This window comes from Mastomys coucha, unplaced genomic scaffold (genome assembly GCF_008632895.1).
Source record: "Mastomys coucha isolate ucsf_1 unplaced genomic scaffold, UCSF_Mcou_1 pScaffold6, whole genome shotgun sequence".
Taxonomy (NCBI): Eukaryota; Metazoa; Chordata; class Mammalia; order Rodentia; family Muridae; genus Mastomys; species Mastomys coucha.
In genome coordinates, this window is record NW_022196912.1 from 72,087,322 (window position 1) to 72,109,656 (window position 22,335).

At 37.2% G+C, this 22,335-nt stretch overlaps 1 protein-coding gene across 2 annotated transcripts in view; it reads left to right on the forward strand.

The window, feature by feature from the left end:
- Mipol1 (mirror-image polydactyly 1) overlaps window positions 1-22,335 on the forward strand; it is a 293,032-nt gene that overhangs the window by 131,946 nt on the left and 138,751 nt on the right. For both annotated transcript variants that reach the window (XM_031356719.1, XM_031356720.1), the window contains exon 8: window positions 14,550-14,657. In XM_031356719.1, coding sequence (XP_031212579.1) covers window positions 14,550-14,657 — 108 coding nt within the window. The remainder of the gene's footprint in view (window positions 1-14,549; window positions 14,658-22,335) is intronic.

Genomic DNA, 22,335 nt, shown 5'->3' on the forward strand with positions numbered 1-22,335 from the left:
AGTCCATTTACTCCTTCTTATCAGAAGTCAGTTTCTAGTTATATTGTGATAGATGTATAGTCATGGGCTCCCATAACTTTACAATTATTAATATAATAAATAACTCATGCATGAATGTGAATACAAAAATAAAATGAAAAAATGTTTCATGATTATATTAATTATATTGGTATCCTCTAATAATTCTTGCTAGTAAATAATAACAATGCTTACTAATCTGTTTTTCATAATTTAAAATGTACCTTTATGCTGTTTCCAGAATAATTTAATACTTTACAATGACCACAGTTACTTTATTCGTTATTAAACGCTTTTTTACTTTCACATGATAGGTGTCTGTGTGTGTATGTGTGTATGTGTGTATCTTCGTATAACTACTTAGAAACATATTGTATGTTGTCTAGTTCCATTCATACTGATTGAACAATTTGTTTATATTTTATATATATATTTTATATATATATATATATGTATATATAAACCAGTAGTATTTTACTCACTGTTCTAGTGCTGTGACGAGACACCATGACATAGGCAATTCTCATAAAAGAAAGCTTTTAATTGAGGACTTATAGTTTCAGAGGTTAGTCCATTATCATCATGTTGGGGAGCATGGCAGCATCCCGGCAAGCATTTGACAGAAGAAATAATTGACAGTTATATCTAGATGTAGAAGTAGGAAGAGAGAATGCCCATGAGACTGGCTGTGGGTTTTAAAACCTCAAAGCCTGTCTCCAGTGACACACTTCTTCCAACAAGGCTACACCTATTTCAACAAATCCACACCTACTCCTCATCCTCCTCAAATGATGCCACTCCCTGGTGACTGCACATTCAAATATATGAGCATATGGATGATATTCTTATTCAAACCACCACATTTCACTCTCTGTCCCCCATAGGCTTATAGCCATATCATTATGCAAAAGTACATTCAGTCAAAGGTCCCCATAGTCTATCATAGTCTTTGCACTATTTGAAAGTCTTAGGTTTAGTATCTTTTGAGACGCTTGTCAGTCTCTTAACTATAACCACCTGTAAAAATCAAAATCAAGAAGTGATCATATACTTCCATCATACTGTGGCACAGAGTGCACATTGCTATTCCAAAGGGAGGAGAGGGAGCTTAGTGAGGAAAAACTGGACCAAACCAAGTCTGAAATCCAACAGGAAAAACTCTTAAGTTCTGTTTCTCCATGTCTGATGTGATAGGGCTCTTCAAATCCCTCAACTCCTTTCAGCTTTGTTGACTTCACACTTCTCTGTCCTGGGCTGGTTCCACATTCAGTCTGCAGTTCTCTTTGGAGACCACCATGCTGACAGGTCCAAGATTTTGGGGCCCCCAACACAATTCAGGATTCACCTTCACAACTTCACACAATGGACTCTCTGGGCCTTTGTACAGAGACACTCCTGACAAATGTCTGGCCGCCGTAGGTTTTCTTAGCTCAGAAGGGAGATTCTGCAACACCTTTCTTGAATCTTTGACTCGCAAGTCAGAACCATATGCCAAAGCTGCCAAGTTCTGTTGTTTAATGCGGTTGAAATTTGGCTCACTTGTTCAATTATATTTATATATGGTTAACTTCCTTGCTTAAGCTTTTAATTCCTTTTCACAAATTGGAAGCTTAGCTGGGTGGGATCTTCCTCTGAGGTCACCACCCCCTTTATTTCACTTAGCATCAGTTTTTAAATTTTTTTAAAATCTCCTTGAGCACTGGACTCAGTCCCATTACACTTTCTGGTGCTCGTTCTCCTCTGTACATTTTGGATTTCTCTTTATATAGCTTGTTCATTTTCACTACACATCTGTATAAGAGTGATTATTAATGAATACACAATACAGTCAACATTAGGCTGTGTTGAAATCTCCTCTGCCAAGGTTATGAAGCTAAAACTTTTCAGTTACCCTCAGGCAGATTTTTCAGACAAGGGCAGAAAATACACATTCTTTTCCAAAATATCACAAGAATGGCCTCTAGGCCACTTAGTAATTTTCTTCCCCTATGCAACCTCTTGAGGTGGGATTTCATAATCTATGATGTTCTTAGCAAACCATTTTCCATGCTCCTACTAGTGCGGCCCACCAAGCCCTGCTTAAAGCAGCCAACTGTTGACCTAGTCCAGAGACCTAAAGTCTTCTATGTTTCTCAAACAAACAATGTTGTCAGGCCTGTCATAGCACTGTCCTACTTCCTAGTCCTACCTTCTGTCTTGGTTACTGTTCAGTCGTTGTGAAGAAACAGGATGACCAAGGATCTCTTTAAAAAGAAAGCATTTAATCAGAGGCTTGTTTATAATTGCAGGGGTTAGTCTGTTATCATCCTGGCAGGGAACATGTTGGCATGCAGGCAGGTACGGTGCTCGAGAAGTAGCTGTGATCCATAGGCAGAAAGAAGCAGACTGGACTTTTGAAAACTCAAAGCCCCACACAGTCGCTGTGACATAATTCTGCCTGCAAGGACATACTCCAACAAGGCCACACTTCCTACTCCTTCTTAAAAAGTGCCACTCTCTGGTGACTAGGCATTCAAATATATGAATCTATTGGGGTCATTCTTATTCAAGCTACCACAGGTAGCAACTGTAATTTCAGAGATTTACATGATGATTTTTTTTCTTTTTAATCTTTCTTCATAAATTTATTGTCTTAGTTAGGGTTTTCTGCTATGAACAGGCACCATGACCAAGGCAACTCTTATAAAGACAACATTTAATTGAGGCTGGTTTACAAGTTCAGAAGTTTAATCCAGTATTATCAAGGGAACATGGCAGCATCCAGGCAGGCATGGCACAGGAGGAGCTGAGAGTTCTATATCTTCATCTGAAGGCCACTAGCAGAATACTGACACCCAGGTAGCTAGGATGAGGGTATTAAAGCTCACACCCACAGTGATACACCTACTCCAACAAGGCCACGCCTTCTCCAACAGGACTATACCTTCTAATAGTGCCACACCCTGGGCCAAGCATATACAAACCATCACAACTGTCAAAACCTAATTGTTGATTTTTTTTGCTAGTTTTTTTTTTTAAAGTTATTTCTTCTCTTTCAATTCTTTTAAAACATATTGTTGGAAAATTACTCTGATTATGATGATTATCATTTCAAAATACAACATAATTTTTAAACCAGTTTTTCCAATATGTAAAGGAACAAAAGCTTATTCAGTCCCAAATGCTTCTAAAGATCTGTATTTTAAGATGCAGAATTCACAGTGACACCGAGGTTTACTTTCTGCTTTCACTGGAAGAGTGTGATGTGGTTTTTGTCTGTAAACAAATAGTTGTATACCATCCAAGTAGTAAGATATTTAAATACAGTGCAGTTACAGTGACTTGCTGCCTAAAGCAATTTGTAAAGAAAGAGAAATGGCTCCTGTTACTAAATCTGAAACAACTTTACAGAACTCGCTGTTAGGAACTAAAGGCAAATTTAAACCAGACTTTCAAAATGTAAAGAAAAACATGAAGTAAAGTAATCATAGCAGTGCTTGATAAAATATTTAAGAATCCATACAGCAGCCACACTCTTTCTGGTGTGAGCCTTACTTGTTGACGGCAATTGTGCAGATTTCAGTAGTTGCTTCTGGTCTAAATATCTCTTTTTTGACTTACTATGTGGCTTATTGGTTTCTGAGAGAGACTCAATATGCTGAAATGCTCTGGGCTTTTTCGCAGAGCTAGGAGAATTGGTCCTGTTGTAGTCTTGACTAGCACTGCGTTTCACTCCTCGAGAATTGTCTTTTTTAGGCACCTGCCCCGTTTTCTGCCTTTCTGAAGTATTGGCTTTGTCTGGATCCCCTGGCTGTGGAACTAAGGTGGTGATTTGATTCGGTATGGTCCCTATAGACTCATGTGTTTGAATGCTCGTCACATAGGCTGTTGTACTATTAGGTGGTATGCACTTGTCTCAGTAGGTGTGGCCTTGAGGAAATGTGTCACTGTGGGGTGGGCTTTAGATGCTCAAGCCAGTCCCAGTGTCACTCTCTCTCTCTTCTGCTTTGGATGTAGATTTAGAACTCTCAACTTCTTCTCTAGTATGTCTGCTTGCATACCACCGTGCTTCCCACCATGATGACAATGGACTAAACCTCTAATCTATAAGCCATATTTCAATTAAATGTTTTCCTTTATAAGAGTTGTCATGGGTCTCTCTAATTTGGTAATTGGAGAAATATGTCCAATATTGTACAATCCATATACACTTTCAGCTTGTTTGTACCTGACAGTGTCTTCCTGTGTACAACATAATGGTCTTGAAATCTTTCTTCTCCTATCTCAGCCTCTCTATTAGTAGTATTTTTTATTTCATATTTCACACTATGGTTTTCAAAACAGCTTACGTATTTCAAAAGTATTTATACAGCCAAAAGAAATGTAAACAATTAAATTGGGAGGTGGCTTGTAAGTGAACAACAAAGAGTGAGACCGAATGCTTTGCTTGATGTTTGTAACTCTTGTATCAAGTTTGAAGAAGAGGACTTTATAAGTTACTCTTTCTCTGAGATGAACTCCTTTCCAAATTATCACAGCTAATGAACCAAATTCTTCCCCTCACCTAATGTCTGCGCCACCCTCCAAACAGAACCATTGTTCATTGAAACAGTTGGTAAATGACTTTATGGATAGAACATCTTAATGTACTCACCATTTCTTAAATGAATGTAACCTGTTCTCTGTGGGCTGAGAATTAAGTCACTCACTCAAGTCAAATAGCTTTGACCATAGCAGGAAGTCTGTATCCAAAAATTGTGCCTACAATTCATTCCTTGGCACAGCAGAACTGTCAACTCTCAGCTTAGCTACGATGGAGGTAAAATCCTTTGGTGATGTGAGAGTCATTGAAGTACAGCCTTATTACAATGAAATCCAATGTCTAAAAATTGTTCTTATTTTGGGCTTGTACCATGTAAGAGCCAAGATTTTAAGCTCTACCAAATACAAAACAAACAAACAAACAAACAAAAAGACTTTATATATTTATGTTCATTTAAGAAAATACTAGTAGTGATTTCTTCCTTTCTTACTTTTTTTTTGAGTCCATATAATATTTAAACAAAGGGGGAAATTTTGCTTTGTAATTTGAAAACTTTTAAAAATAATTAACTAGGCCGGGTAGTGGTGGCGCACTCCTTTAATCCCAGCACTTGGGAGGCAGAGGCAGGCGGATTTCTGAGTTCAAGGCCAGCCTGATCTACGGAGTGAGTTCCAGGATAGCCAGGGCTACACAGAGAAACCCTGTCTTGAAAGGAAAATAAAAATTAACTAATTAACCTATTTTTTTTTTGTTCATTTTTCCGTCCCAACCTGTTTGCCTCCCTTTTCTCCGCCCAGTCCTTCCCCGATCTCCCCTCTTCCCCTCACTCATCCTCTCCTCTTCCATTTGTCTTCAGAAACGGTCAGGCCTTCCATGAATATCAACTAAACATGGTGTATCAAGTTGCAGTAGGACTAGGCATCTCCTCTCCTTTTAAGACTAGATTTGGCAGCCCCGTAGGAGGAAAGGCTCCCAAAGGCAGGGAACAGATTCAGACACAGCCCCTGCTCCCTGTTAGGAATCCCATAAGAAGACCAAACTACACAGCTGTAACATATGTGCACAGGGCCTAGATTAAACCCATGCAGGCTCTCTGGTTGCCAGTTGAGCCTCTGTGGGCTTGCTACTTGGTTCTATGGGTTTTCTTGTGCTGTCTTTGATCCCTCTGGCTCCAACAGTTCTTTCTCTCTATCTCCAATAGGATTCCCAGAACTCCACCTAGTGTTTTGACTGTGAGTGTCTGCATCTGTTTCCATCAGTTGCTAGGAGAAAGCTTTCTGATGACAATTAGGCTAGATACCAAGCTACAAGTACAGTAAAATATCATTAGGAATCATTTAATTGACTTTTTTTTTTTTTTGCCATTCTTATATGGTTCTATCATGGGTTTCTGGGCTATCTAGGCTCTGGTTCCTGGCTCTTTAGGCAGTATCAGGGGTGTGCTCCCTCTCATAGCATGGGTCTCAAGCTGAAAAAGTCATTGCTTGGCCACTCCCACAGTTTCTGCACCACTTTACCCCAGCACCTCTTGTAGGCAGGAAAGAGTGTAGGTCAAAAGTTTTGTAGCGGGGTTGGTATCTCAGTCCCTCCACTGGAAGTCTTGACTGGGTGGAGGAGATGACTGCTTCAGGCTACATATCCCCCATTACTAGATGTCTTAGCAAGGTCACCCTCATAGATTTCTGGGACTTTTCGTTGCCTTGTGTTTCTAGCTGACTCAGAGATGTCTTTTGATTCCAGTTGTCTCATCCCATACTCTCCCTCTATCCTCCGTGTACCTGTGTACTCCTGTTCCAATTCCCACCACATCCAGACTCTCCCCATCCACTAGAGATGTCTATCCTATTTCCCTTTCATAATGAGATCCGTGCACTCCCCCTTGAGCCCTCCTTGTTACTTAACTTCTATGGGTCTGAAGCACATAGTCTTTATAGGATTGTTTTACATTCAAACTATAATAACCACAATGCCATTCCATCATAATTATGAAAATTCCATAAGATCATGGAACACCTGGTGTAATTTTCAAATTCTATAGACTTCAGAAATACCAAACTTGGTGACACTACAAGTGAAAGCCCTTTTGTTCTATTGGAGTAAAAATCACAAATAGGCAAAGAGCAATTCCCTTAGTGATGATAGCCCCAGGGTTATGAGCTAGATATACAAGCTCACTCTTGTAGATGTAGCTTCTGAGAACTACTGGTCATAGCTCCAAGCTGTTAAAGCTGGAGGCTTACAACTCTTGTAGGTGTTTAGGCCAAAGCAAACTCAGAACCCAGATGCTTGAGCTCTAATTCTTGACTCTAAAATTTCAAAGCCTGTGACTGTGTGATTTAGTTAGAATCTTATTGCTCTGGGCTTTGAATGCCAGCAGCCCAGAACCCAGGAGAGTGTTAGAGCTCTCGAGTTTGGGGTATTGATGCCTTCAGTTCTTAATTTTATGGCTCCTGGTCCTTGGCTTTTAACTCCTAGTAGCTCTCTGGGATTTGGTCAGTGTCTGAGAGTTCCAGTCTTATGTTACCTCTTGATCCTCACAGTCACTGACCCCGAGTAATTTAAACCTTCAGTTATTCTTTGTAGCTTTTCAGCCTCCTTTTCAGCCATTGATCAGACTAAAAGCTCTAGTATGTCCACTGACGTTCATCCAACCAGCTTGTCCTTCCCTGCTTGTGATAGAAACCACAGTAGAAACTCCCACTGGGAAGAAGCTTTCCCAGGCAGGGACAGTGCATGGGCCGTGGTCCCACCAGTCACAGCCTGCTGTCTGTATAGTTCCTGTTCCATCAGACATGTATCACATATGCCCCAGTCTTAAGCCTCACATTTGCCCCAGTCACAAATCATTACTGAGTCATCCAGGAGGTGCTGACTCCTTCCTGAGTAAGAATAGCTGCTAGATGGATTAAGTCATGAAAACATCATTAAGACTTACCATGGTCAAAGTCTCCAAAAACTGCTGCAAGCTGTCTGCAGCAGATGTGACTGTAACAGTGCCTCCTGAAACAGAAACCATGGCTTCATCAGCAGCCATGGCTACAGTGATCTTAGCTGGCATGGAGTTGATGTCGAAGTGAAATGCTGTGAGGGACGAATAAAAGTGCACAAGCTTAAGGCCTAATAGTTTGCTGTGCTAGAAAAACATGGAAACATAAAACAGTGTATTTAAACTGAAAACCATACAGGAAATAACAATATGGGGGGGGGCAGATAGACAGAATTAAAAAGAATATAAAAATGCATGTATGAATAAATACTGTAATCATTGAAATTTTAAAGAAAGTGAATACCAGAGAGAGAGTAGCTGAAGAAAGAAGCAAGAAACTTTAGTCAATAATGGGTATTTGCAATTTATACAAATACATACCATTTAAACAATATAAGAGAGGACTACTGAGATGACTCAGAGGGTAAAGGCTCGAGTGCCTGTCAAGCTGCCAAGGCTTGACGGTCTAACTAGTGAACTCCTATATATATTGTCCTCTAACCAGTTTATGTGTACAGTGCACACACACACATGCACACACATTAAATAAGTGTTTTTTTAAATTTTAGTCAATAAAAACTTTCCAAATTTGTGGAAGCCAGTGTTCCAAGAGATAGTAGCTATGTCTTTTCAGGTTTCAGAAACATGAAATCTCAAGATGTGTGTGTGTGTGTGTGTGTGTGTGTGTGTGTGTGTGTGTGTGTGTACATGTTCCAGAACTGCAAAATGCCAGAGTTAAATATAACCAGAAGTTATATTGTTGGTTAGAGCAGCCATTGAAAAATAAATCACTCAGGATGAAATTCTCCAGATCTATCCATTTTCCTAAGAGTTTCATAAATTGATTGTTTTTAATAGCTGACTAGTACTCCATTGTGTAAATGTACCACATTTTCTATATCCATTCCTCTGTTGAGGGACATCTGGGTTCTTTATAGCTTCTAGTTATTATAAGTAAGGCAGCTATGAACATAGTGGAGCATGTGTCCTTATTACATGTTGGAGCATCTTCTGGGTATATGTCCAGGGGTGGTATAGCTGGGTCCTCTGGTAGTACTATGTCCAATTTCCAGAGGAACCTCCAAACTGAATTCCAGAGTGGTTGTACCATCTTACAATCCCACCACCAATCGCATATATAGTCACCAAACCCAGACACTATTGTGGATGCCAACAAGTGCTTGCTGACAGGAGTCTGATATAGCTGTCTCCTGAGAGGCTCTAACAGTGCCTGACAAACACAGAGGTGGATGCTCTCAGCCAACCATTGGACTGAGCACAGGGTCCCCAATGGAGGAGCTAGAAAAAGGACCCAAAGAGCTGAAGGGGTTTGCAGTCCCATAGGAGGGTCAACAATATGAACTAACCTGTATCCCCAGAGCTCCCAGGGACTAAACCACCAACTAAAGAGTACACATGGGGGGACTCATGGCTCCAGCTGCATATGTATAGCAGAGGATGGCTTAGTGGGTTATCAATGAGAGGAGAAGCCCTTGGTCCTGTGAAGGCTTTGTGCCCCAGTGTAGGGGAATGCCAGGGCCTGCAAACAGGAGAGTGTGGGTTGGTGAGCAGGGATCGGGGATGGTTAGGTGGTTTTCAGAGTGGAAACCAGGAAATGGGATAACATTTGAAATGTAAATAAAGAAAATATCTAATAAAAAATTGAAAAAAAGAGAAATAAATCACTATATAAAGGAATTAGAGTTATATCAGGTTGACTGCACATTAACAACAATAATATGAGAATTACAGAATACATCACATTGACAGAGACTCAACATTTACCACAATATATGTTCCTACTGAATGCATGGGGGGGGGCAACTAATCACATTTCCAGAGAAGGAATGATTTCAATAAACAGACGTTTTGAAAGCTGTGCTTCTAGAAATAAATAAACAGACAAACACACAAGTAAATCTACGGGAGAGATACAAATGGTTTGATGGGGGCATATCTACTAATTCCTTTTGAAGAATTATTTTATATAAAATGTTTCATAGAAATAAAGTTTTCTCCTCCTCCTCCTCTTCCTCCTTCTCCTCTTCTTCCTCCTCCTCCTCTTCTTCCTCCTTCTCCTCCTCTTCTTCTTTCTCCTCTTCCTCCTCCTCCTTCTCTTCCTCCTTATCCTCCTCCTCCTTTGCCTATGAATCAAATTCAGCTTTGAAATGTCACTAGAAAGTACTAGCCATGTACATCTGTCACAGGAATTTACCTGTCATATGAAATAAATTATAGACCAGATTAAAGCCTTTTAACTTTCAAATGTATACATCTATTTACACAGATGGATGTAAACAATATATGTGGTTGCCAGGGAGACCATGTCATAATAAGGATTGTATTATATTAGAAAACTGAGGTAATCCAAGAGATTAACACAGTTGGTAAAAAATGAATTCAACAGAATTTTACAGAGGAGGCGTAAGAGCAAAAGGTGTAGGGTAGGAATAAAAATAATTTCCCTAATATGATTAGCATATCTACCAAACTATATTAATTATATGTTGGAAGCATTTTTTTTAAACTCAAGGGCAAGGAGACTAAGCGTGCTATGCAGATTAGTTTCTGTTGACAGAACTAGAGTAGCCTATGAAGAAGAAAACTCAACTGAGAAATTGTCCCCATAAGATTGACGCATGGGCAAGTCTGGAACATTTTCACGATTGATGGCTGATGTGGGAGGGCCCAGCTCTCTGTGGGCAGTGCCATTTCTGGACAGGTGTTCTTAGGTTGTGTAAGAAAGGGAGCCCACTTGCAGTGTTCCTGCCTCTGTTCCAGCTTGAATTCCTGCCCTGACTTCTCAGCATGGTAGACTATGATCAGAAAAGGAAAGCCAAGTAAGCTCTGTCCACCACAAGTTGCTTTTGATCATGTGTTTATCCTAGCACCGAGAAACAACATGTAAAGAACTGGTGCTAGACAGAAGGCAATGGTGTTTGTCCATCCTTCCAAATCATACTCAGTTTACTTCTTGCTCAGTCCAGTACCACTTGGCTGGAGTCTGAGTCACCTCCCCTCTTCTAGACTGCCCCTTAAGCTCCCAGCTAAACTTTCTGCTTCTGCCCTGGCTTTCTTAGATTGTTCTACCTGTAGCTGGAAGATTGAGCTTATATAGATGTGAGGGGGGTCAAGGTGCGTCTCTTGTCTAAGCGTGGCAGCAACTTTTGTACCTTAGAGTAGACTTTCTTTTTTTTTTTTAATAAATCATTTTATTCATTTACATTTCAAATGATATCTCACTTCCTGGTTACCCCTCTACAAATTCCTCCCATCTCATCCCCCCTCTTCCCCTCCCCTTTGCCTCTATGAGGGTGCCCCTCCACCTATCACCCACTCTCCCCTCATCCCTCTAGCATGACCCTACACTAGGGCATCAAGCCTCCCTCCCCTTCCGTTGATGTCAGATAAGGCCATCCTCTGCTACATACTTATCTGGAGTCCTGGCTCCCTCTGTGTATACTCTTTGACTTTCTAGGGAACTCAGCTTTGATCTCAGTTGCTACTGTTCTCCTGTTTTGCACATTCTCCCACCATAGCTCACCCTGATACTTAGGACATCAGACAGGCTTCCACCTCAGAGCCTTTGCACGGCTCTTTCTTCTTTTTCAGTCACATTTCACAAAGACACGCTGTCGCACAAAGATGTTACTACATCGTGGTTTTAGACCTTTTTCACATGTATTTTCCTCCCTTATATCTTTATTTAAATTAGAAATTATCTCCTTATTCTCTTAGCACTCCTTAAGCTTCCTTCTGTGTTTCTCTGTAACATTTTCATCTTTACTGTACTCTATTTTGTGTTCATTTCCACTTTTTCTGAGGATAGCTATTTCTATTTACTTTGTCAAATTCTATATCCTCATCACCTGTAACTACCTAGCAAAGTAATTGACTAATAAATATTGGTTTGATGAAAAAACACTTCACTTCAGAATATGTGGTTTTTAGACAAAAATATTAGCAAAGTACAAGAAAAAATAAATTTGTTACAGAGGTCTCAGTTTTTCATAACCTTAAAAATTATAACTTTCATTTGATATCTGTTTTTTTCACCATGGATACAACAGTTTCTGTTGTGTCACTATCTCTCTCTTTGTTCATATTTTACACCACAAATTAAAATTTTAAATGCCAAAGAAAATTTAAGTGTAGATTAAAAGGTTAAGATCTTTATTTTACAAATATTTAAAATCATAAATTACAACAATATGATATGATATCACATCTGCTGGTAGATAAACATTAAAATTCACTTTCAAAATAAATTTCAAAACTAAAGACTTTACAAAAAATAAGAAAAAGAAAAAATATGTGAATATTTCATTGTGTGTTCAATTTGAAATATATAGAATTACATATTACATAATATTACATAAAGAAATCATATAGGATTAAGTAGGTCTTAAGAAATCTTCAATATAGTTAAATATAAACCATAAGTTTATATGTAGTAAAAACTTTCATTCTATTCTAATTTCAGAACAATTGTTTGTTCTCTCACTTTCTATGAATCTCAAATTAATATTAAGTCCAAAGCTCATTAGCAAAGAAAATAAGTTCAACACATAGATCTTAAGCAAAGAATGTTTTATCATTGTTTTTTCATCAGTGTATGGCAAAAGTTCTTATTTTGAAGTCATTTCAGATTTCCTGTGATAAAAAGAACAGGTTGCCAGACAACTTCTTCTAAAATTTTAAATTAAAATATAATTACATCATTTTCTCCCTTCCCTCTTCTCACTCCCTCCCTCCCTCCCACAAACCCTACACTTACCTTGTTTCCTCTCAGAAACATGGTCTCTTCTTTTAATAGTTATTGGTGTGCTTGTGTGTGTGTGTGTGTCTGTGTGTGTGTGTGAGACAGAGTTGTGTGTGTGTGTGTGTGTGTGTGTGTGTGTGTGTGTGTAAATATATAAATACAGCCTGCTTAATCTGTTCAGTGCTGCTTGTATGTATATGATTTCAGAGATGACTACTTGGTATTGGATGGCTAGTAAGGAGGACTGCTTCTCTTGCTCTCATTAACTGCCTGTAGTTCTTTATCTTTGCGTCTTTTTCCCCTTCAGTGTTAGCATGGCTGTGTGTGCTGTACTTCTTCAGGTCTTGTTTAGACAGCCATGTTGTTTAGATATCATGGATAAAGTTCCCTTGGGTTAGACAACTTTTGATGTTCATCATTTTTCCAATATTCCCTTGATGTATCTATCTTCATTCTTTTTCTTTCATATTTTTCTTCAGTTTCTTCTTACAAGATAATATATCTGAAATAACCCCATATCTTTATTACTCTATTTCATGGAAAACAATTTTTATTCTACAGCTGAAATTTACTTTGCCTTTGAACTTCCATAGGTCATTTCATCTTTAATTTTTGACACTTAATCATGTAATTATAAAATTAATTGAAACAGATTATCATAGTAGAACAAAAGCTGTCTTGATATTTATGTCATTTATTCTCATAGGTTATAAGTTTTGTTTTTACTATGAGACAAAATGTTTGTTCTTATGAGAAAAAAATAAAGATAAACTGTAATGATAATCATGTATTCTCTTCAAATAAAAATTAGAGGAAATATGTCACAAAGTTTTCACATAATTTTAAAAATGTGAAGGGTGGATTAGGTTGTCATATAACATGTGGTAGAATGAACATGGCAATTCAAGAGAGCTGTCACTTAACCAGTGAGCACCACATCAGATTTCAGATAGCCTTGCCTTTGTGTGCTTGTAATGTGTACATATGTATATACTTACATTTTCATTCGAGTGAGTAGAGGCATAGCCATGCCATGACATACATGTGGAATTTTGAGAACATCAGGTATCAGTCTTCATTTCCCACCTGATTTGAGATGAGCTAGCTGGACCACAGGCTTCTGGGCATTCACCTGTTTCCACATCCCACTGTGCTAAAGGAGAACTGCAATTACAGACATATGTTGCTGGTGATGCAAACTCAGGGCCTCCTTTATACATCAAATAATTTTCCTCCCAAGTCATCTCCTCAGATACCCAGAATTTATCTAAAACAAAGCAATCAGCATAGTTAAACCTCAAATATCTTGATTTTTTTTGTGGTTAGTTTATTTAATTTGTAAATGTCCTAACAGTATTTTATATGCATGAGCTGGGTACAGTCAATTTTATGTATTTATATCAACATCATGTAATCTAAATCAACACCAAGAGTCTGTTAAGACTCTTTCTTTTTAAACAATTTATATATTACTACAAGGAAGTACTGATACAGATATAATATATCTATTATAATTGAGGTCCAAGTAAGAAGCATCAATATGGATTATCGCTGCATTTTGATTATACCATGAAAACTAATCATTTTTTTATTCATTATGGCAAGTAGCCATTTATCAATTTTTCTAGAAAGGGTATTGTCCAGATTATTAATCAATATGCATATGTATTGGTTATTACTCAAGTATATCATTTTATAAAATAGACAAAATAAGGAATAACTTTTAATTTCTTTAATGAACCATGGGTTCAATATTTTATGTCATTTGCACCATAATTATTTTATAGTTTCTATAGTTATTATGTAAAATGTTTTAAATAAATAAAAAATATAGATTGTCCCCTAACACATTTTTATTTTTAAAAGATTAATAGAAGTTGACCATAGACTGTATTGTTGTAGTTTATTAAAAATTCAATGTGACTTTAGTTTCATGCTTTTAATTCAGCAGTGCGTGTGTGACCGAAAATATTTGGCCAGTGGGTAGAATAACTTGAATATAGTTTGACCTTAATTTTATAAAGCTAAACATTTTCAGTACAATATTTATAATAAGACTAATTGAAAATTGTAGCTGAAGTAACAAAGTTAATAATGTTATGTTGTTTGTATGCAACTGTATTTTTCCCACCATTGTCATTGCTAAAAACAAACCCCTTGTCTTTGAGAGAATACAGTGGTGTTATTTACATTAATTCATATGGCTTGGTTAAAAAAAAATGCAAACTCCTTTACTTAATGGGATTCTTCCCTTGTGTCAGTGCAAACGGCTGCACCAGGAGCTTCATCGCCTGAAAGAGCAGAACCAGACTTCAGCAAACAACACGAGACAGCCGACTGCTGAAAACAATCAGGAACGTGCTCTGAAGGTAAATGGCTGTTCCTCCTTGCCAGCAAATTAAGGTTGTAAGCCCTCGGTGCCAGCTTTCTGTGCTGCATATATCAGTTGTGTACATTTCAGCAAAAGTGAGCTGTGCTGTTTGCCAACAACCTCCTCTTTAAACACAGAGACAGCACCCTTCTGTTATGGTATTACTTTATTTCATGTATGTGTACATGAAAAAAACACATTTCTATATTTTGAGTGGTTGTATATTAATAAACTCTGGTATATATTCATTTTCTTTCTGCTTTTATGTTATTAGCTTCTATACTTAATAAAAAATGACCACTCCAAAAGAAATAATAAACCATCAGCCTTTGTCACAATGTGTAATCTAATTTATTATAATTTATAACGTGTTGTTGTGCCTGTCACCCAGAGAACTGACGCTGCTTCAAGTACCTGGGCACACGTTTGGAAACTGAAGGAATATGTAAAATGTTAAAAGAAAAGAAAAGAAATGCATTGAATTGTATTCAACTAGAACTTGAGAACAAGTGACAGGTCCAGTTTATGACACGTTCTATCTATCTCCTTGGAATACCGAGCCAGTCTTCATGAGAAAAACACATTATATGAGTCTTAGTACTGGATGCAATGCTCAAGACTTTTCATTCTACCTTAAGTTCCTTCAGTTTTTAGCAGAGTGTCTTGGAAGTACTCATCTCTGCTCACAAGGGGCTTGTATACAGTTAAAAAGCTTAGGCTACGATGAACAAAAAATGTCATTTTTTTTTTTTGTTGTGCAGTAAGAGATTTGCTAGGGCTAGGATTGTATTATACTTACTTCCCATAAATTCATTTTTATTTTAGATTACAAATAGATATCAGGGTATTAAAAGTATTATATATTGAACCAAAACTGACAAAACATCCTTTAAAAAATGAGTAGAGGCTGTGGTGGTGGTTCAGTTGCTATACAAGTATAGGGTCTTGAGCCAAGGTACCTAGCACTCACATGAGACACTGGGTACCAGAATGTACACCTGTGACCCTAATATGGAGAACAGAGTCCAATGGGTGCTTGGTGCTTTCTGGGTACTCAGTGTACTGAAGTCTATGAGCTCAGTTTCAGAGAGATCCTGTCTCCAAGAAGGAGATGGAGAGCAACTAAAAGGACACCCAATGTTAATCTCTGACCTCCACATGAACAGCATACACGAACAGGCATCTACACAGGCAAACACCCATGCAGGTTCACACCTACATAAGAACATACATCTACACAGGCAGACACCCACACAGTCATATACCTACACAGGCATACACCTACACAGCCACACACCCACATAGTCATATACCTCACAGGCATGTACCCACACAGACACACACCTACACAAGAACATACATCTACACATGCAAACACCCACACAGTCATACATCTACACAGGCATATACCCACACAGGCACACACCTGCACAAGAGTAGGCATCTATGCAAGCAAACACCCACACAGTCGTATATACAGGCATAAACTCACACAGTCATACACCTACACAGGCACACACCCATACAGGCATGCATCCTATAAACATAGTGAAAAATGTATAAAACATTTTTAGTTTGTATAAATTGTGAAATTTAATAAAAGACTTTCCTATAAATTATTTTCAATTTTATACTGATAGGCTTGCTACCAATCTATTTTCTATTAAATTTATGAATAGACCAAAAATATAGATAATAATTACGTATTACCATGTTTATTTTCAATTAGCTCCTAAAATAAGTAATTTTATGAGAATAAAGTATAGTATCATTTTTAAATGTGTATATACATGCAAAATGGAAAATAAGTGTTCTAAAGTTATCTTCCACCAAGCATGATAATTCATTATTAGTATAGATCATGTGCATAATATGTTATGGCTGTTTTAAGTTAAACAGGGCCTAAGATAAAAATCCTAATTTGATAATCATTAACATATAGTAACTGTGAGAAATACCATAAATTTGTCACTTTTGCATGTTAATGGCAAATGTGCAAAAATGGTGACAGCTGTTGAAAAAATTACATGCAGGCTTCTGAGAAGTTATTAAACTTAGAAAACAGTAGACCATGTAAGACACCTGGAAGTTTAAAACAAAAAGAAATAACATGTTTAATGGAAATTTCTTTAGACTATAATATTTAAGGTAACATATAAACTCATGTCCTGAGAAAGCTACTACACTAAAATCTTTTTCTATTTGACCTTTATTTTTTCTTCAAAAATCTGATTTGGATGTTCTATCTGTTAACTAAAGTTGGCTTAAATTCCTGGAAAAGAGAAGTGGAAGAATCAGTTTTTGAAATATTTCATCGACTTATCCTTTCTTCACTTCTATATGAAGTGAAGCTCTTAAAAATTTCTGCCATGCATACATAATGCTGACTTTTATTGTATTTTTAAATTTTATTCATGGTAACCTTAAATATAATTTTAAAAATATAGTCATTTATAATACATCTCCTGATTCTTTTTCTTTAAAGTTCATACAGTTTTATTTTACATCTATTAGTGTTTGCCTGCATGTGTGTATGTGCACCACGGACATATCTAGTACTCTTAGAGGCCAGAAGAGGGCATGAGGTCGCTGGAGCTGGAGTGACAGAGTTGTAGACCTTAAACTGGGTTCTGGGAAACAGACGCTGGTCCTCTACAAGAGAACAAGTCCTCTTAACCACTGAGCCATCTTCAGGCCCACATCAACTTATTCTAAATCTTAGTTTTAATTGATTATTGGAGAAATCTTACTCTTCATTTGGTGATTGCATTTCTAGTTGTCACTCAAGTTATAGATGGTACATTTGCTATGAAACTATCAGTCCATTTATACATATCATTATAATATTAACTGAATTATTATTCAGACTGCATCTAAATGAACATTGGAACATTTTTAGAAATGACTTCTTTGGAAATGTTTAATCTCAGCAATATTTTCAGTATTATAAATCATACTATTATCAATCACACTAATAAATTTAAACTTTACTAAGTTGAAGAGTTCAAAATTTTGCTTCTTTTTTGACTCAATTACACTAAAATGTCAAAAGCATACTGGAGGTACATTTGGTTTTTAAAAAAAAGTTAATGATCATGTATTATATAGAAATTTGTGATGTGGTAATGATGGCAAAGCCACGATCACTTTACAAGGAAACACTTTTAGGTTTTCTTTTATTCTTCAACTAAATGTCTGTTTATACTAACAACCAGAAAATTCTTTTTAAATTATTTTTCATGCTGGAAGATAATACCAGATGCTTTGGTGAATATTAATAGGCATTCTTTTTTTAAATTATCAAGGATTTTTAGATAATATTTTAGTACTTCTTTGCAAACTTCATACAATGTATTTTAATCATATTCATCCCTATATCAACTTATCCATATCCACTACTATTACTGTCTCTCTATGTAACTAATTTATTGTTCTCTTCTCTCCCTTTCTGCTCTTTCCCCATTGAGTCTAGTTTGTGACACCCAGCTGTTCTTGGTGTGGGGGCCTGCCCTTGAATGTGGTCCATATACAACAAATCACACCATCGAAGAAAACGAACTCACCCTCTCTCAGCAGCTACCAAAGTGCAGTTGCATCTCAACTAGGCCTGGGTTTCCTTAGCAATCCTCTTGTTTTGTGATGGGATGTTATGTTTCAACTTACATAGGCTTTGTGCATCCTGTCATAGTCTCTGTGGATTTATATGCGCAACTGCTATATTGTGTACAAAGCACTCTTTCTTTAAAATCATCCACAACCGCTAGCTCTTATTAGGCTAACACTTCCTCTTCTACCAATATACCTGACACTTGAAGAAGGGGTGTAATATCGCTTTCCCATTTATGGCTGTGTAACCAAAGTCTCTCGTGCTCTGTACATTGACCAGCTATGGGTCTCTGTGTTAATTGCCATCAAATGCAAGAAGTTCCTCTGATGAAAGCAGAAAGACACACTTATCTATGGGGGTATAGTGCTAAGTCATGAAGGGTCATTTTAATATTGCCTGTTTGGCAGAATAGTAGTAGTAGTGGTAGCTTCTTCCTCAGACCTATTTTTCCATTGGTTGGTGTCCTCAATAACAGTGCTAGGTATAGGTTCCAATTCATGAAGAGGGCCTTGAATCCAACCAGAAAATGCTTGATTAAACCCTTAACATTTGTGCTACTAATACAACAGTGGCCTTAACATTTGCCAAACCAGTCGTGATTGTATCTTAAAAGGGTTCAGAGCTGGGTGAATGCAATGATTACTGTGCTCCTCTGGCACTGTTGTTCATAGCACCTTCCAGCATTACAAAAGCCAGTGGCTGGTAGGGAGGAAGGGTTTTTTTTGTTGTTTTGTTTTGTTTTTAAGATTTATTTATTCTTATAAATGAGTACACTCTAGCTGTCTTCAGACACACCAGAAGGGGGCGTCAGATTTCATTATGGTTGGTTGTGAGCCACCATGTGGTTGCTGGGATTTGAAATCATGACCTTCCAAAGAGCAGTCGGTGCTCTTACCCACTGAGCCATCTCACCAGCCCCCAGGGAGGAAGTTTTGAGGTCAGCACCCACTCCATTTCTCCATGTTTATGACTCAAGTAAGTGATATTTTCAGCAACTTGTCATTAAGTTCTGGATGGAGAGGAGCCAGATGCCATAAAACAGCTGTTAATTTCAGGGATTCATGGGATGACTTTGGGCAACAAATCAAAAGAAGGTAACCCATTCCTGATACTATGGTTTTTTTATTTGGTATCATGTGATATCTAAATGTGCGCCTCATTACAATGTAACTACATTTAAAGTCTTTATATATATATATATATATATATATATATATATATATATATATATATATATATATATTAAGACATGTGCATACACACACACACAGACACATATGGAAGTTTCTACAGTAGTGGGTTTCCATATGGGTTTTGTCTTAGCAGCACATGGAACCTTTTCCAAAAATCATTTTATAAAACACAAAAATAAGGCCTTGTATTCTGTCAAACCACAATGGAGTAAAACCAGATATCAACACCAGAGAAAGTATAGAAATAAGAAAAAATGAAGACTTACCAGACTAAAAATGGGGAAAGTACCTTCACCAACCCAACATCTGCTAAAGGCCTTACTCAAAATTTACTAAGAATTCAAGAAGTTTAACACCAACAACCCAAAAGCCCAATTTAAAAATGAGGTACAGAGCTAAACAAGGAATTCAGAACAAAGGAATCATAATGGCCAAGAAGCACTTAAAGAAATGTTCAAGGTTCTTAGTCATCAGGGAAATGCAAAGCAAAACAACTCTGAGTTTCCATGGTGTAAACCTATCAGAATGACTAAGATCAAAATCTCAAGAGATAGCACATACTGGTGAGGATGTGGAACAAGAAGAACACTTCATTGCTGGCAGGAATGCAAACTTGTACAGTCATTTTTTAAATCAATTTGATGGTTTCTCAGAAAAACTGAGAATAGTTATACCTCAAGACCCACCTATACCTTTCCTGGGCATCTCCCCAAATCTCTCCAACATTCCACAAAGACACTTGCTCAACTATGTTCATAGCATCTTTATTCATGATAGCCAGAAACTGGAAACAATCTAGATGTCCCTCAGGTGAAGAATGGATAAAGAAAATGTGGTACATCTATACAATGGAATACTATTTAACTATTAAATCAAAGACATCATGACTTTTGCAGACAAATGAATAGAACTTGAGACTATCATTCAGAGTGAGGTAACATAGATCCAAAAGGACATGCATGGTATGTACTCACTTGTAAGTGGATATTAAGCCATAAAATACAGATACCATATTACACTCCACAGACCCAAACAAAGAAGCTAAATAAGAAGGAAGGCCTGAGCAAAGAAGCCTGAATCTCACTTAGAAGGGATAATAAAATAGTCATAAGAGGCAGATGGAGGGAGGGAACTGGAAAGGAGGGGGATGGGGAGAAGAATGGGGGCTCAGGATCAGGTGTGGGGAAGAGCAGGAGAGATGGTTAGATGGCTATGAAAATGAATGGGAATCTACAACTGAGTGGGGGTCAGGAGGTGGGGGGGGGTGCATCTCTAGGACAAACCACTCTTAAGGACAGAGGCTACACCCAGAAGACAGCTATCACAAAATGACCTTAATAACATCTTTGTGGGGTTTTGTTATAATGTTTTGTTAGGATACTTATTCATTATTTTATTAAATAATTTACTTTACAGGTCCTTTACATATATATTATAGCTTCTCAGATTGTTTTGTTTTGTTTTTAGAGGATTCCTGTGTGTGCAGACATCAACTTGCATATCTCTGTGTTTATTTGTTTCTTGTGCTTTTTCTTTGACTCCCTTTTTCTGTTTATTTTGTACTATTCTGACTCCTTTAATCTTATTTTATTTTATCTTGTTTTATTATTATTATTGTTATTATTATTATTATTATTATTATTCAGATGCCTCTTTATTTTCCAAACAGGAGAGACAAAAATGATGTGGATGTGGATGGAAGGAGAGGTGGGATGGATCTGTGAGGATGCTCACCCACTTGAGAGTAACTGTAATAATAATTATAATAACAAACCTATACACAAGGAAAAAAATGAGAAAACCAATTAGTTTTATATTGCTTTTATGAAACACGCAACTATCATCTGGATTTCTTATTTCCTCATCACCTAATACTCTTTTTGTTTCTATATGTTATACTGTCCCCGTATGTACAGTTGTTTACATAATGTAGATATAGATAATTTAAGCTAGGAGCTGACTATAAGGAACATGTTTGTTTCTGAGATTGTGTGACCTCGCTTAATATTATACTTTCTAAATTCATTTATTTTCTTTCAAATTTTGTGTAATAATTTTTGAAAGAGCTGAACAGTATTCTATTTTTTCATACATGCCAGATTTCCATTAACCATTCATCCTTTGAGATGGTTTTCTAACATTTCCATACTAAGGTGAATAACTCAGTGGTAATCTTGAGGTACAGATATCTCTGTGATAGGGTAAGGAGTTCTCTGGGCACATTGCAAGGAGTGACACAGCCAGGTGACAGTTCTAGTCTTTTAAGAGATCTCCAAAACGAGTTCTGTTTGTATTGATTTTCACTCCCCAACCATTAGTGAACAGGTGTTCCACTTTCTGCATATATTCTAAGATTTGTTGTTAGAATTCTTATATTTTTGGTTGTGAGCCTAGCCTTTCTTGGCTGAACCATCTCCCCAGCCCCATGGTGTCAGAATTTTTTTTTTTTTTTTTTTTTTAACTACAGACTGCCTTTTAACATAGCAAACATTTTGACATTTTGAAAGTTCAGGAAAAAAAACATGAATAATGGCTATTCTTGTTTTTGAGATCCTGAGATATTGCTAATAGTTGAGACTACTGTCTTCTTGGTAATGAAATAAACAAACATTACAGATTATAAAATCATTTAAAAGTAAGGTTGTTACATTCCATCCCCCCCCCAATCTGTGTTACTTTGGTATTACTGTGACCTCTAGCCAGCCCTACCCCTTTCTAATCCAAGCCATCTCTAAACTCAATATCCTCCTGCCTCAACCTCTTGAGTGCTGAGATGACAGAAGACAACACTATACTTGGCTCGAAATATTTTATGTGATATGCACACTTTTTTAAAGCTTTATTGCATTGTGATAAGAAAAGTTACGTGATTTCAA